The sequence below is a fragment of the Lynx rufus genome, unplaced genomic scaffold (genome assembly GCF_022079265.1).
Source record: "Lynx rufus isolate CCGP_SWC_20201006 ecotype Redwood Valley unplaced genomic scaffold, mLynRuf1.p SCAF_11, whole genome shotgun sequence".
In the NCBI taxonomy this organism is placed as follows: domain Eukaryota; kingdom Metazoa; phylum Chordata; class Mammalia; order Carnivora; family Felidae; genus Lynx; species Lynx rufus.
Window position 1 is genome coordinate 15,231,050 of NW_025814825.1, and position 15,089 is coordinate 15,246,138.

At 36.2% G+C, this 15,089-nt stretch overlaps 1 protein-coding gene across 1 annotated transcript in view; it reads right to left on the reverse strand.

Annotated features, from left to right (window-relative positions):
* The window catches only part of CFAP70 (cilia and flagella associated protein 70), a 106,466-nt gene that overhangs the window by 25,209 nt on the left and 66,168 nt on the right, over positions 1 to 15,089 (reverse strand). The window contains exons 17-22 of the mRNA XM_047072952.1: positions 11,876 to 12,009; positions 11,639 to 11,754; positions 11,219 to 11,440; positions 3,840 to 3,851; positions 3,177 to 3,323; positions 2,310 to 2,431 (exon numbers count right to left, since the gene is read on the reverse strand). Coding sequence (XP_046928908.1) covers positions 2,310 to 2,431; positions 3,177 to 3,323; positions 3,840 to 3,851; positions 11,219 to 11,440; positions 11,639 to 11,754; positions 11,876 to 12,009 — 753 coding nt within the window. The remainder of the gene's footprint in view (positions 1 to 2,309; positions 2,432 to 3,176; positions 3,324 to 3,839; positions 3,852 to 11,218; positions 11,441 to 11,638; positions 11,755 to 11,875; positions 12,010 to 15,089) is intronic.

The window sequence follows — 15,089 nt, forward strand, 5'->3', positions numbered from 1 at the left end:
TAATACTGGCTTCATAGAATGAGTCTGGAAGTTTTCCTTCCCTTTTTATTCCTTGGAATAGCTTGAGAAGGATAGGTATTATCTCTGCTTTAAACGTCTGGTAGAACTCCCCTGGGAAGCCATCTGGTCCTGGACTCTTTATTTGTTGGGAGATTTTTGATAACCGATTCAATTTCTTCGCTGGTTATGGGTCTGTTCAAGCTTTCTATTTCCTCCTGATTGAGTTTTGGAAGAGTGTGGGTGTTCAGGAATTTGTCCATTTCTTCCAGGTTGTCCAATTTGTTGGCATATAATTTTTCATAGTATTCCCTGAGAATTGTTTGTATCTCTGAGGGATTGGTTGTAATAATTCCATTTTCATTCATGATTTTATCTATTTGGGTCATCTCCCTTTTCTTTTTGAGAATCCTGGCTAGAGGTTTGTCAGTTTTGTTTATTTTTTCAAAAAACCAACTCTTGGTTTTGTTGATCTGCTCTACAGTTTTTTTAGATTCTATATTGTTTATTTCTGCTCTGATCTTTATTATTTCTCTTCTTCTGCTGGGTTTAGGCTGCCTTTGCTGTTCTGCTTCTATTTCCTTTAGGTGTGCTGTTAGATTTTGTATTTGGGATTTTTCTTGTTTCTTGAGATAGGCCTGGATTGTAATGTATTTTCCTCTCAGGACTGCCTTCGCTGCATCCCAAAGCGTTTGGATTGTTGTATTTTCATTTTTGTTTGCTTCCATATATTTTTTAATTTCTTCTCTAATTGCCTGGTTGACCCACTCATTCTGTAGTAGGGTGTTCTTTAACCTCCATGCTTTTGGAGGTTTTCCAGACTGTTTCCTGTGGTTGATTTCAAGCTTCATAGCATTGTGGTCTGAAAGTATGCATGGTATAATTTCAATTCTTGTATACTTATGAAGGGCTGTTTTGTGACCCAGTATATGATCTATCTTGGAGAATGTTCCATGTGCACTCGAGAAGAAAGTATATTCTGTTGCTTTGGGATGCAGAGTTCTAAATATATCTGTCAAGTCCATCTGATCCAATGTATCATTCAGGGCCCTTGTTTCTTTATTGACCATGTGTCTAGATGATCTATCCATTTCTGTAAGTGGGGTTTTAAAGTCCCCTGCAATTACCACATTCTTATCAATAAGGTTGCTTATGTTTATGAGTAATTGTTTTATATATTTGGGGGCTCCCGTATTCGGCGCATAGACATTTATAACTGTTAGCTCTTCCTGATGGATAGACCCTGTAATTATTATATAATGCCCTTCTTCATCTCTTGTTACAGCCTTCAGTTTAAAGTCTAGTTTGTCTGATATAAGTATGGCTACTCCAGCTTTCTTTTGGCTTCCAGTAGCATGATAAACAGTTCTCCATCCCCTCACTCTCAATCTAAAGGTGTCCTCAGGTCTAAAATGAGTCTCTTGTAGACAGCAAATAGATGGGTCTTGTTTTTTTATCCATTCTGATACCCTATGTCTTTTGGTTGGCGCATTTAGTCCACTTACATTCAGTGTTATTATAGAAAGATATGGGTTTAGAGTCATTGTGATGTCTGTAGTTTTTATGCTTGTAGCGATGTCTTTGGTACTTTATCTCACAGGATCCCCCTTAGGAGCTCTTGTAGGGCTTCTCCAGCCCATTTTTTAAAAAGATTTTATTTATTTATTTTGAGAGAGAGAAACTGTATTCACACATGTGGGGCAGGGGCAGAGGGAGAGGGAGAGAGAGCATCTTAAGCAGGCTCCATGCTCAGCACGGAGCCCAACGTGGAGATCCATCCCATGACTGTGAGATCATGACCTGAGCCGAAATCAAGAGTCAAGGCGCCCCTGCAGCCCAGTGTTACAAGTAATAACTTTAATATTTTTATTCCCCACATAGCACTGTGTATCTGCTTCCAATTGTTTACAACCTAGAGAGAAATGAGGGTATAATTAGCCTCCTGTTAACCCCCAACACTCACATAATATGAATTCCGATAATAAAGTGATATTAGGCTACATATGCCTTTAGAGCCTGATTTTGCTCTGCTGGTATTCTTCAGGGAGCAGATGTATAGTGAGGTACATTTCACTGCTACTTCACTGAAAGTGGGTAATATTATTTGCCAATTTGATACTATCTCAATTTGCATTTTCATCATGAATGATGAGAGTGGTTCACATTTGGATATTCACACCATTGGGCCTACAGTGTGCCCTCGAAAGCATATTTGATTTTTGTATAATAATATTAAAGCTTGGAAAGGTACCACTGAATAATCATTTCGCTAAAATCTTTCTATCTACTTGCCCTTTTCCAAATATTCTGACCTGCACAGCATTGACCTTCATCAAGAAGCGTATGGTCTCCATGAAGATGGTGGCAGGAGTTTGGGAAACACCATAAGGGCTGGGATGCAAAAAGGTTGATGAATCTTGACATTTTGATGTTTCTGAAATTATTATATTAAAAGAATAGATGGTTAGACGTAAAGGAAAAGAATGTCGGAAGCTCAGACATACAAATGTAGCAAGGAGACTATTCTAATCTATGAGAGAGGTTATAACCTGAAAAGCAATAGATTCCTCTATAGCAATGGTCCCTAAAGATCTCAAAAGTTCTCAAGGTTAGTCTACTGGTGGTTCCAAATGCAAATCACAACCAATGAAATGGTTTTTTAATGTATGCAGATCATCCTGAATGTGATGTAGATATTCTAAAAATGATCGTTGTTTGAAAATCTTAAGTTTGGGGGCACCTGGGTGGCTCAGTTGGTTAAGTATCTGACTCTTGATTTCAGTTTACGTCATGATTTCATGGTTTGTGGGTTTGAGCTCCACAGAGTGCCATGTCCACACTTTCAGTGCGGAGCCTATTTGGAATTCCTTCTCTACCTCTCTCTCTGCTTCTCTCTCTCTTTTTCTCTCTCTCTCAAAGTAAATAAACTTGAAGAAAAAAGAAAATCATAAGCCTGTAGTTAGCTACTTCTCTGAGATAATATAAAACCTTGCTTATGGAAAGAGCTACACTACTGAATTTGGATTATCAGAGTTTAGCCTCATATGAAGGAACTTAGGTGATATGACTAATCAACTTCACACAAGTTAAGATCACCATTTTGGTAATCGTAAGTGTTTTCATCATTGTCTAGTTTGTTTACGCCCTTCTTTCAAGTGGAAATCTTTATTCCTAAGTACCTTTCTTTGCTGGTATGTCTTTGAGAAGTATTTTGGATGGTTTTTGGCTGATAGTTGGATCTTGATATTGTAGGGACAAAATGTTTTCTTGTGAATCAGACTGCAGTTTGGAGGATTCTTCAAGAAAGTCATGGGGCGCCTGGGTGGCTTGGTCGGTTAAGCGTCTGACTTCGGCTCAGGTCATGATCTCACGGTCCGTGAGTTCGAGCCCCGCGTCGGGCTCTGTGCTGACAGCTCAGAGCCTGGAGCCTGTTTCAGACTCTGTGTCTCCCTCTCTGTCTGACCCTCCCCCATTCATGCTCTGTCTCTCTCTGTCTCAAAAATAAATAAACGTTAAAAAAAGAAAGTCATCTAGAACGTATGATGGATCTCTTGGTCCTAAATAGATTAAACTTGAATGAGAAAAAAACCCCACCTTCCTACATTGGATATTAAAAGGTTATTACAGGAGATAAAATATAATCATTTTCAAAGCATAAGAAACATATTACCTAAATATTGTAAGGACAGACTTCTTTTGCAGCCTTTAATATTTCTTTTTTTAAAAAAGATTTTATTTTATTTTATTTTTTTTTCGTTTTTTTATTTTTATTTTTGGGACAGAGAGAGACAGAGCATGAACGGGGGAGAGGCAGAGAGAGAGGGAGACACAGAATCGGAAACAGGCTCCAGGCTCTGAGCCATCAGCCCAGAGCCTGACGTGGGGCTCGAACTCGCAGACCACGAGATCGTGACCTGGCTGAAGTCGGACGCTTAACCGACTGCGCCACCCAGGCGCCCCAAAAGATTTTATTTTTAAGTAATCTCTAGATCCAACAAGGCTCAAGCTTACAACCTTGAGATCTAGCATCCCATGTTCCACTGACTAAGCCAGCCAGGTGCCCCAAACTTTTTATATTTCTGAATAATTTGAAGAGTACAAGCTAAACTGATAGCACAGCTTTCTATAACTAGGACCCCTAGTCCAACCCTCCTGCTAGCCTAAGTCATGAAAATGTCAAACAAATACCTATCATAAAAGTTATTTGCTAAACCCAGCATGTCAAGAAAGTTAATATATTTTTAGATTAAATTAAAACTCTTGAAGGACAGGAATTCTACTCATTTTATCTCAGTGTTCAAAAATCACCATCATCATCATCATCATAAGTAGCTATATTTGAGCATGACTGTATGCCAGGAATTGTACTAAAAATTGTACTAAAAACGTTATTGTATAATCTAATTTATTTTTCACAACATTCATTATGCTCCTTTGAAGAAAGTGAATCACAGAGAAGTTAAATAATTGGTTGAAGCTCCAGAACATGTCTTGCTGCCTCTCAAATAAATAAATGTTTGACAAATTTTTAAAAAAGCAGTGCCAGGCAGGAAATGATCAGTACCAACTGACTCCCAATTAGAAGAAGTCACCCTTCTTCTAAAAGATATGGCTTTGAAAAATAGGTAGAAGTTGGATAGGTAGAGGGGGAGGGGCATTTAAGGCTGAAAGCATGCCATTGGCAAAAGCATGGAAGTAGTGAACTAGTTTTTAATGTTTATTTTTGGGAGAGGAGGAGAGAGAAACAGAGCATGAGTGGGAGAGGGTAGAGAAGGAAGGAGACACAGAATCCAAAGTAGGCTCCAGGCTCTGAGCTGTCAGCACAGAGCCCAACACAGGGCTCAACCCACAAATCTCGAGATCATGACCTGAGCTGAACTCGCTCACTCAGCTGACTGAGCCACCAAGGAGCCCCAAAAACTAATTTTTTTTAAGTTTATTTATTTATTTTGTTTATTTTGAGAGGGGAGGAGGAGGGGCAGAGAGAGAGTCCCAAGCAGGCTCCACTCAGCAAGGAGTCCAATGAAGGGCTCGAACTCACAAACCATGAGACGACCTGAGCTGAAATCAAGAGTCAGATGCATTAGTGAGCTAATTATTTTAAAGAGTATTGAGGATTACATAAATAAAATGAAGGGAAAGACAGGTTGGAGCTAGACTGTACTGATATTTTAATGCTAGGATTTTTCTTCTGTAGACAAAAGGAGAACACAGTGAAAAGTTTTGAACAGAAAAATTATTAGATGAAAGCAGTATTTTATGAAGATTCCTCTAGCAGTGCTACATAGCAAGAAGAAAAAAATGCAGACAGAGACAAAGAGGTTTGTAATAAGGCTGTTACAACAATCTTGGTATTTGGTAATAAAGAGTCGTGTAAATTTAAAGGGAAGATGCAAGGAGCATTTTGAAAGAGAACCAGCTGGTCTTGAGAATTAATCTGATAGAAGGATGCCGGAAGTTCAATACAGAAAGTAAGAGGATGCAGGGATGACTCATATCATGAACTTGAGTGCCTAATATAGTGAGTGATGTAGAGTCAATTTGAGAGATGAAGAGTTAAGTTTACTAGCAGAGAAACCCAGCTCCTAGGTTCTGGAGGGATGTCAGGGCTAAATACAGAAATTTGAGAGTCATCAGTAGTAAAAAGAAAACTGTGAGTGCAGGTGAGCTCTTAGAAAGTATGACTATATTATTGGGAAATGAGTACATCTAATGAGTGTAATAATAAAGAGAAGCTTACAAAGGAAACCCAAACTGTTGGGAGATGTAGGAGGCAATCCAACATGTATTTCAGGAAGGAGAGAGTGGTTAAATACCTCAGACTAATGATTGAGGAGTAAGCTATGATCTTAATGAAAAATATTAATATCCAACTTTTCTGAGGTATAATTTACATATAATAAAGTGCTCCCTTTTGAGTATATACTTAAGTGCATTTTAACAAATGTATACACTCATGTACTCACTGTCACAATCAGGATAAAAAGATTTCTACCCCAGAAAGCTCCCTTGTGTTCTTTGAAGGTAATCCTCAACTCCCATCCAAAGGCAACCATTAATCTGCTTTTTGTCAATACAGATTAGTTTCGCCTTTTCTAGAATTTCATTTAAATGGAATATATAGTATCTATTCTTTTGCATCTGGCTTATTCACTTAGCATAATGTTTCTGAGATTCATCCATGTGTGTGTATCATTAATTTGTTTCTTTTTATTGTTGAGTGGTTTTTGATTGTGCACATAAGAAAAAATTTATTTTCCATTCATCTACTGATAAGCAGTTGGATTGTTTCCAGTTTTTGCCTGTTATAAATATATCTGTTATGAACATTTGTGTACAAATTGCAATGTTTCCATTTCTCTCTTGGGTAAATACCTAGGAGTGAAATTGCTGGCACATGTGTAACTATTTTTAAACTGCCAGTTTTTCCAAGTGGCTATTAGCATTTGGCATTCCCACCAAAAGTTTGAGAGTTCCAGCTATTCTACATCCTTGCCATAGTTTAGTATTATCATTTTTAAAAATTTTAACTATTGTAGTGGTAAATTGCATCAATTTTCAAATGTAAGACCAAACTTACTTCAATTGGATATATTACCTTTTATATATATTGCTGAAATTCATGGACTAATATTTGTTAAGAATTTTTGTGTCTAGGTTCATGAAGGCTATTGGTGTGTACATTTCTTGGGATGGGTTTGTCTAACTTTGAATATCACAGTAATAACTATGGTTAAACTGTGGGAAGTATTCCCTCTTCTATTTTCTGAATCTATGGAAGGAATGGGGTAGCCTGAAGTTTTGTCTTTTATTTTCTTTTTTTTTTTTAAGTTTATTTATTTATTTTGAGAAAGAGAAAGAGAGAGGGAGGAGAGAGAGAAAATCCCAAGTGCAGAGCCCGATGTGGGGCTCAAACTCATAAACTGTGAGATCATGACCTGAGCCAAAATCAAGAGTCGGACACTCAACCAACTAAGCCACTCAGGTTCCCCTGTCTTTTCTTTTTCTTTTTTAACATTTTTTTTAATGTTTATTTACTTTTGAGAGAGAGAGAGAGAGAGAGCAGGGAGGGGCAGAGAGAGGGGGAGACACAGAATCTGAAGCAGGTTCCAGGCTCTGACCTGTCAGCACAGAGCCCAATACAGGGCTCAAACCCATGAACCAGGAGATCACAACCTGTGCTGAAGTCTGCTTAACCGACTGAGCCACCAAGGCACAGTCGGTTATTTTTTATTTTTTTTTAGAAGTATTTTTTTAATAGAAGTATTTTTTTAATAGAAGTATTTAAAGCTATAAATTTCCCTCTGGGAACTAATTTAGTTCATCTTACCAATTTTGGTTTGTTGTGTGATTCATTACATTCAGTTCGAACTATTTTGTGATTTCTTCTTTGACATATGGGTTATTTAGAAATGTATTGTTTAGGGGCACCTGGGTGGCCCAGTCGGTTGAGCGTCCAACTTCAGCTTAGGTCATGATTTCACAGTTTGTGAGTTGGAGCCCCACATGGGACTCTGTGCTGATAGCTCGGAGCCTGGAGTCTGCTTCAGATTCTGTGTCTCCCTCTCTCTCTGTCCCTCCTCCGCTTGTTCTCTGTCTCTCGAAAATGAATAAATGTAAAAAAAAAAAAAATTTAGAAGTGTATTGTTTAAATTACAAATACTTGAAATTTTCCTATATATCGAGTCATGAGCTGGTAAATGTTCAACAATTGGCTTTTGGCTATGTGAGAAGGCTGATTTGTAGTGTTTACTGATTTCTATGATATAAATTCCCCAATCATGGCTGATTTCAAGAAACCAATGTTACATCACTGAATGAAGAGCTAGGAAGAAATGCACAATATCATACCATTATGTAATACTTCTACATATGAATACAATTAGACATAAATAACTTTAACAGTGTAAATGATAGTAAAATAATAAAGAAGTAATAAGTTTTGAATATTAGCTTTTTTGGGTAGTTTTTGTTGTTGTCTTCATTTTACATGGAGCTTTATATTTTAAGACTTCACGTAAGTGCTCACAATTGCTACTTGTAAGGATTTTTTAACTCTTTATTTTGAAATAATTATAGACGCAAAGGAAGTTGCAGATACAGAGCATGTAGTTCCAATGTACCCTTACCAGCCTCTCTTCAATGGTGACATCTTATACAACTATAGTATGGTATAATATCAAAACCAGGAAATTGATAATAGTACAAAACTCTTTAGTGCACTAAAGACCTCATCTATTTTTGCCAGTTTTCATATACATTTGTGTGTGTGTGTGTGTGTATGTGTGTGTGTATGTGTATGTAGTTCTAAGCATTTTTATCCCATTTTATAGATTCTTTTAACCACTACCATAATCAAGATACACACTGTTAGGCAACAAAAGTAAAAATCAACAACTGGGGCTCTATGAAACTAAAAAGCTTCTGTACAACAAATGAAAACTTGTAAAAAAATGAAAAGGCAACCTACTGAATGGGAGAAAATATTTGCAAATCATACATCTGATAAGGCGTTAATGTTTAAAAAATATAAAGAATTCCTACAACTCAATAGCAAAGAAAACAACAATTTTATTTTAAAAATGAGCAGAGGATCTGAATAGACATTTCTCCAAAGAAGACATATTAGCTGGTCAACAGACACATGATAAGATGCTCAACATCACTAATCATCAGGGAAATGCCAATCATAACCACAATGAGATATCACCTCACATGTGCTAGAATGGCTATTATCAAAAAGACAAGAAATAATGAGTGTTGGTGAGGATATAAGATAAGGGAACCCTTGTGCACTGTGGTTTGGAATGTAAATTGATGCAGCCACTATGGAAAACAGTATGGAGTTTCCTCAAAAAATTAAAACTAGAAATACCCATATGATCCAACAATTCCACTTCTGGCTTATCCATAGGAATGAAAATAAGAACTTGAAGAGATATATATACCTTCTCATGTTCACTGCAGAATTATTTATAGTAGTCAAGACATGAAAGCCACCTAAGTATCCATCAATGGATGAATGGACAAAGAAAATGTGGTATACAATGGAATATTATTCAGCCATCAAAAAGAATGAAATATTGCCATTTGTAACAACATGGATGCATCATGAGGATATTATTATATAATATTAGCATAATGTTGTTATGCTATAATATCCTATATTATATATAGGTATGATATGATATAGAGAAAGACAAACCCAATATGATCTCACTTACATGTAGAATATTAAATAAAAAAAACAAGCACACAAAAAAGAGCCTTGAAATCATAAAGAATAGATTAGTGGTTGCTAGATACAGGGTATAAGAGGTAGGTGAATTGGGTGAAGGTAGTCAAAGGGTACAAACTTCCAGTTAGAAAATAAACAAGTCAGGTAATGTACAGCATGGTGACTATAGTTAATAATACTCTATTGTATATTTGAAAGTTGCTGAGAGAGTAGATCTTAAAAGTTCTTATCACAAGAAAAAAATATTGTAACTGTGTGTGATGATGGATGCTGAGTAAACTTACTGTAGTGATCATTTTGCAATACATACAAATATTGAATCGTTATGTTGTATACCTGAAACTAAATAATGTTATATATCAATTATACTTTAAATTAAAAATATACAAAGAACTCTTAAAACTCAACAATAAGAAAACAAAGCCTGATTTAAAACTGGCCAAAGGGGTGCCTAGGTGGCTCAGTAGGTTGAGTGCCCGACTCTTGATTTCAGCTCAGGTCATGGTTCCAGGATCGTGGGATCAAGTCCCACATCAGGCTCCATGCTGAATGTGGAGCCTGCTTAAGATTTTCTCTCTTGTGCTCTCCCTCTGCCCCTCTCCCCTGATCTCATTCTCTCTCTCTAAAATCAAAAAGTAAAAACAAAAAAATGGCCAAAGACCTTAATATGCACCTCACCAAAGAAGATATACAAATGGCACATAAGCATATGATAAGATACTCCTCATCAAATGTCATTAAGAATGTTAATAAAAAGAGAGACTACACATGGGTAGGGGAAAAGAGTATATGAAAAATCTCTAACCCTTCCTTTCAACTTTGTTATGAACCTAAAACTCCTCTAAAAAATAAGTCTATTAAAAAATAATTGATTAATATAAAAAAATTAAATAAAATTTAAAAACCTAGATGAAATAGATGAATTCCTAGAAAGTATAAAATACCATGAATAACACAATAAGAAATACAGAACACAAATACATTAAATATTAAGAAAATGAAATGGTAGACACCTTCTCCTGCAAAAAACAAAAAAAACCACCCAGGCTCTTGTTGTTTTATGGTTGAGTTCTGTCAAACTTTCAAGTCAAAATCAATTCCAATCATGTATAAGTTGATAAGTAATATATATGTTGGTAAAGAATAAATCAGAAAATTCTAGAAATTTCCTAGAATTCTAAAATTTTAGACATGCAAAGTCACTGATGGTGACAGAGAGATGCTTGGTGGTTGTTTGGAAATGGGTGCAAGAGAAAGAGATTCAAATGGGCACAAGGAGAGTTTTGGAGATTTGGGATATGTTCATTACCTTGATTGTGGTGATGTTTTCATGGGTGTGTTCATATGTCAAACATATCAAATTGTATGTGTTAAGTATGTGCAGTTTATGAATGTCCATTACATCTCAGACAAACTGTTAAAAATACATGCACACAAAATAATAATGCGCAACAACATATAAACAAAATACCATATGCAAGAAACACATAAACAAAAACCCACATATTAAATTAAACACATTAGAATGATTGATTCTCTAAAATGGAGGAAAGGAGAATGGCAATGAAGGACAGGGAAAAAAGGGTGTGTGTGTGTGTGTGTGTGTGTGTGTGTGTGTGTGTGTGTAAATAAATAAACTTAAGAACCACAAGAGAGGGATTGAGAGTGTTGGAAAAGAAAGTGATGGGATCATGAAAGAAATTTACTCTGCTACAATGATACCTTTTTTATGCATACACAGAGACAGTGAATTCTCTAAGATTCAAAAACCTGAATAGCAACAGTGAAAACTTCACACTTGCAAACATATGAATGAGGAAATATTTAGAAGGAGTCTTTCTTGGTGTACCTGGGACAACTCAAAACTCCATCCACTAACTCATTTAACAAATATTTGCCAAGTACCTACAATTTGCCTGCTCCTATTCATAAGGCCACTAATTTTCCTAATAGCCACTCATCATCTCCGTTTCCTGGTCCTACCTGCTGCCGCTTCCACCGTCATTGCTGTTGCAGAACCATTAGTGATTCCCCAAGGGCCTAAACTGGATTCTACTTTCCCTCCTTCTTCAATGTACTCTACAGTACCAGTGCCCCTCTGCTTCGCTACTTGTGCCTGAAGCATTCGTGCCTGAAGTTGTTTGAAGGCTTCATGAAATGCCATTTCCATTCGAATATCATTGTTTTGAATTTCATAGTACAAACCTGAAGAAAGAAAAATGCTAAAATAAATGTGACTGGTTTTCTACCACCATATACTAAAGAATTGCAACATTTCACTTGTCTTTCCAAATTTTTTACCAAAGTTTAAGAACTACATGATGAGTTATTAGAGAATGAAAAGAGAAAGGGAGAATCTTATAATGGAAAAAACCACATTGATATCACAGGAAAATACCATACCAAGTAAAGTCCAGGCTACAACATTAGTTGGTTCCAAGCAAGTAGCATCCTCAAAGAAAATTTCTGCCTGCTCATAGTTCTCCATTAAGACAGCCAGGACACCACACAGCAACAGGCTGAGAAGAGACCAGCAACGTGATTAACAACATGGTCCCATGTCACAGTCATGGAACCAAGAAAATTTCACACAGAAGCTTATCTGCTCCTACTCATTCTTCACTTATCTTCCACCCGTACCTGTGGATATGATTCTGGTTGAGGGAAAGGGCTCTCCGAAAACACTCCTGTGCTTTGATGTTGTCCTCAGTTAGGAGGCAGAAGGCACCGTAGTCCAGCCAGTGTTCCAAGTTCTGGGGCTCACGGACCAACCTCTATCACATGAAGCATTAGGAGGACCAAGATTATTGCACAGTATGTCATATTTTTATGCACATAAAACCACAAATACCATAAGTTTTATGAAAGCAGAAACTGTCATTTTTTGTTTACCACTGATTTCTGAATGTCTAGCACAGTCACCGTTCTGGCTTATAATATGTGGTGAATAAATATTGGAATGATTTAAAAATTAAATTTTCAACTCATTCCTTCCTAGTGTCAATGTTCTGGTTACCATAAGCTTATCCAATTACTTGGAAACCTAGATTCATTTTACAGTTCATTTTAAAGATTCATCTATAATCATTTTTGTCATAGTCTTGAGATGGCAAATATAAATTTAAGTACAAACATGAAAAAGAAGCATCTCATAATAAGTGAAAACTACAAAATACTGTTGAAACAATTAAAGGTGACATAAATAAATAGAAACACATCCAATGTCCATAGATTGAAAGACTTAATATTATTAAGATGTCAATACTGTCCAAAGAAATTTACAGATTCAATATAATCTCTATCAAAATCCCAATGATATTTTTTGCAGTAATGGAAAAACCCATCCTAAAATTTACATGAAATCTCCAGGAACCCTGAATAGTTAAAACAAACTTGAAAAAGAACAAAACGGGAGGACTCATACTTCCTGATTTCAAAACTTACAAAACTATATAATCTGTGTGGTACTGGTATCAAGACAAATATATAGAACAATGGGATAGAATAGAGAGCTCAGAAATAAATCTTCACATTTATGGTTAAATGATTTTTGACAAAGGGGCCGAGACCATCCAATAGGTAAGGACAGGCTTTTTTTTTTTTTAAATATAATTTATTGACAAATTGGTTTCCATACAACACCCAGTGCTCATCTCAACAAGTGCCCTCCTCAATGCCCATCACCCACTTTCCTCTCTCCCCCACCTCCAACAACCCTCAGTTTGTTCTTAGTATCCAAGAGTCTCCTATGGTTTGCCTCCCTCCCTCTCTGTAACTTTTTCCCCCCATCTCCCTCCCCCATTGACTTCTATTAAGTTTCTCAGGATCACCTATGAGTGAAAACATATGGAATCTGTCTTTCTCTGACTGACTTATTTCACTTAGCATAATACCTTGCAGTTCCATCCATGTTGCTGCAAATAGCCAGATTTCATTCTTTCTCATTGCCATGTAGTATTCCGTTGTATATATAAACCACATCTTCTTTATCCATTCATCAGTTGATGGACATTTAGGCTCTTTCCATAATTTGGCTATTGTTGAAAGTGCTACTATAAACATTGAGGTACATGTGCCCCTATGCATCAGCACTCCTGTATCCCTTGGATAAATTCCTAGCAGTGCTATTTCTGGGTCATAGGGTAGTTCTTTTTTTAATTTTTGAGGAACCTCCACACTGTTTTCCAGAGCGGCTGCAAGGGACACACTTTTCAACAAACAGTGCTAGGAAAACTGGATATCTGCATCCCCATGCAAAAGAATGAACTTGGACCCTTACTTAACACCATATATAAAAATTAATTCAAAATGGATCAAAGACCTAAATATTAATACCTAAAACTATAACAACTATAACACTTTGAGAAGAAAATATGTCACAATAGCTTCATGATTCTGGACTTGGCAATGATGTCTTAGATATGACACCAAAGGCACAGGAAACAAAGAAAAAACAGACAAATTGAACTTCATCAAAAACTTTTAAAAAACTTTTGTACATCAGGGGCACCTGGGTGGCTCAGTCAGTTAAGCATCTGAATTGGGCTCAGATCATGATCTCATGGTTTGTGGGTTCAAGCTCCCCATTGGGCTCTGTGCTAAAAGCTCAGAGCCTGGATCCTATTTCAGCTTCTGTCTGTCTGTCTGTCTGTCTGTCTGTCTCTCTCTCTCTGCCCCTCCCTGCTCATGCTCTGTCTTCTCTCTCAAAAATAAACATTAAATTTTTTTAATTAAAAAAAAACATTTCGTACATCAAAAGAAACTATCAACAGAGTAAAGAGGTAACTCATAGAATGGGAGAAAATATTTGCAAATCATATATCTGGTAAGGGGTTAATATTCAGGATATATAAAGAACTACTAAAACTCAACACCAAAAAGTTAAACAACCTGACTCAATAATAGGCAAAGGACTTGAATACACATTTCTCTGAAGATCTACATATGGTCAAAATACATAGAAGATGCTCAACATTACTAATCATTAGGGAATCAAACCACAATGAAATACGACCTCATACCCATTAAGAGAGCCAGGGTCAAGAAAACAGAAAGTAACAATTGTTGAGGATGCAGAGAAATTAGAACTCTTGTAAACAGCGGGAATGTAAAAATGGTGCAGCCACTTTGTAAAACAGATGGTTGTTCCTCAAAAAATTAAAAATAGAATTACCATGTGATACAGCAATCCCACTTCTGTATATATACCCACAAGAATTGAAAGCAGAGTTTCAAAGAGATATTTGTACATCCATGTTCAAAGCAACAATATTCATAATAGCTAAAAAGTATAAGCAACCCAAGTGCCCACTGACAGATGAATGGGTAAGCAAAATATGGTATATACATACAATGGAATATTAGCTAGCTTTAAAAAGGAAGAAAATGCTGACAGATGTTACAACATGGATGAACTTTGAGAACATATGCAAAGTGAAATAAGGACATAAAGACATAACATATGATTTATATAGATTGATGTTTTGAAGTTGTTATAGTCTGAATATTCCTCTGTCAATTAATTTAGAACATTAATTCCAAAAAATCTGGAACATATTTTCCTACTAAAAAATTATAAATGTGAAAAGATGTTCAAAATAACTTGATATTTGAGAAATGCAAAATAAAACCACAATGAAATACCACTTCACACCCATTAGAATGGCTATAATTGTTTAAAAGATGTATAATAATAAGAATTAGTGAGAATATGAAAAAAATGGAACCCTTATCTATTGCTAGTGGGAATATAAAAGAGTACAACCTTTTGGAAAACAGTTTTGCATTTCCTCAAAAAGTTAAGCATAGAGTTACCATATGACCTAGTAATTCCACTCCTAGGTATACACCCAAG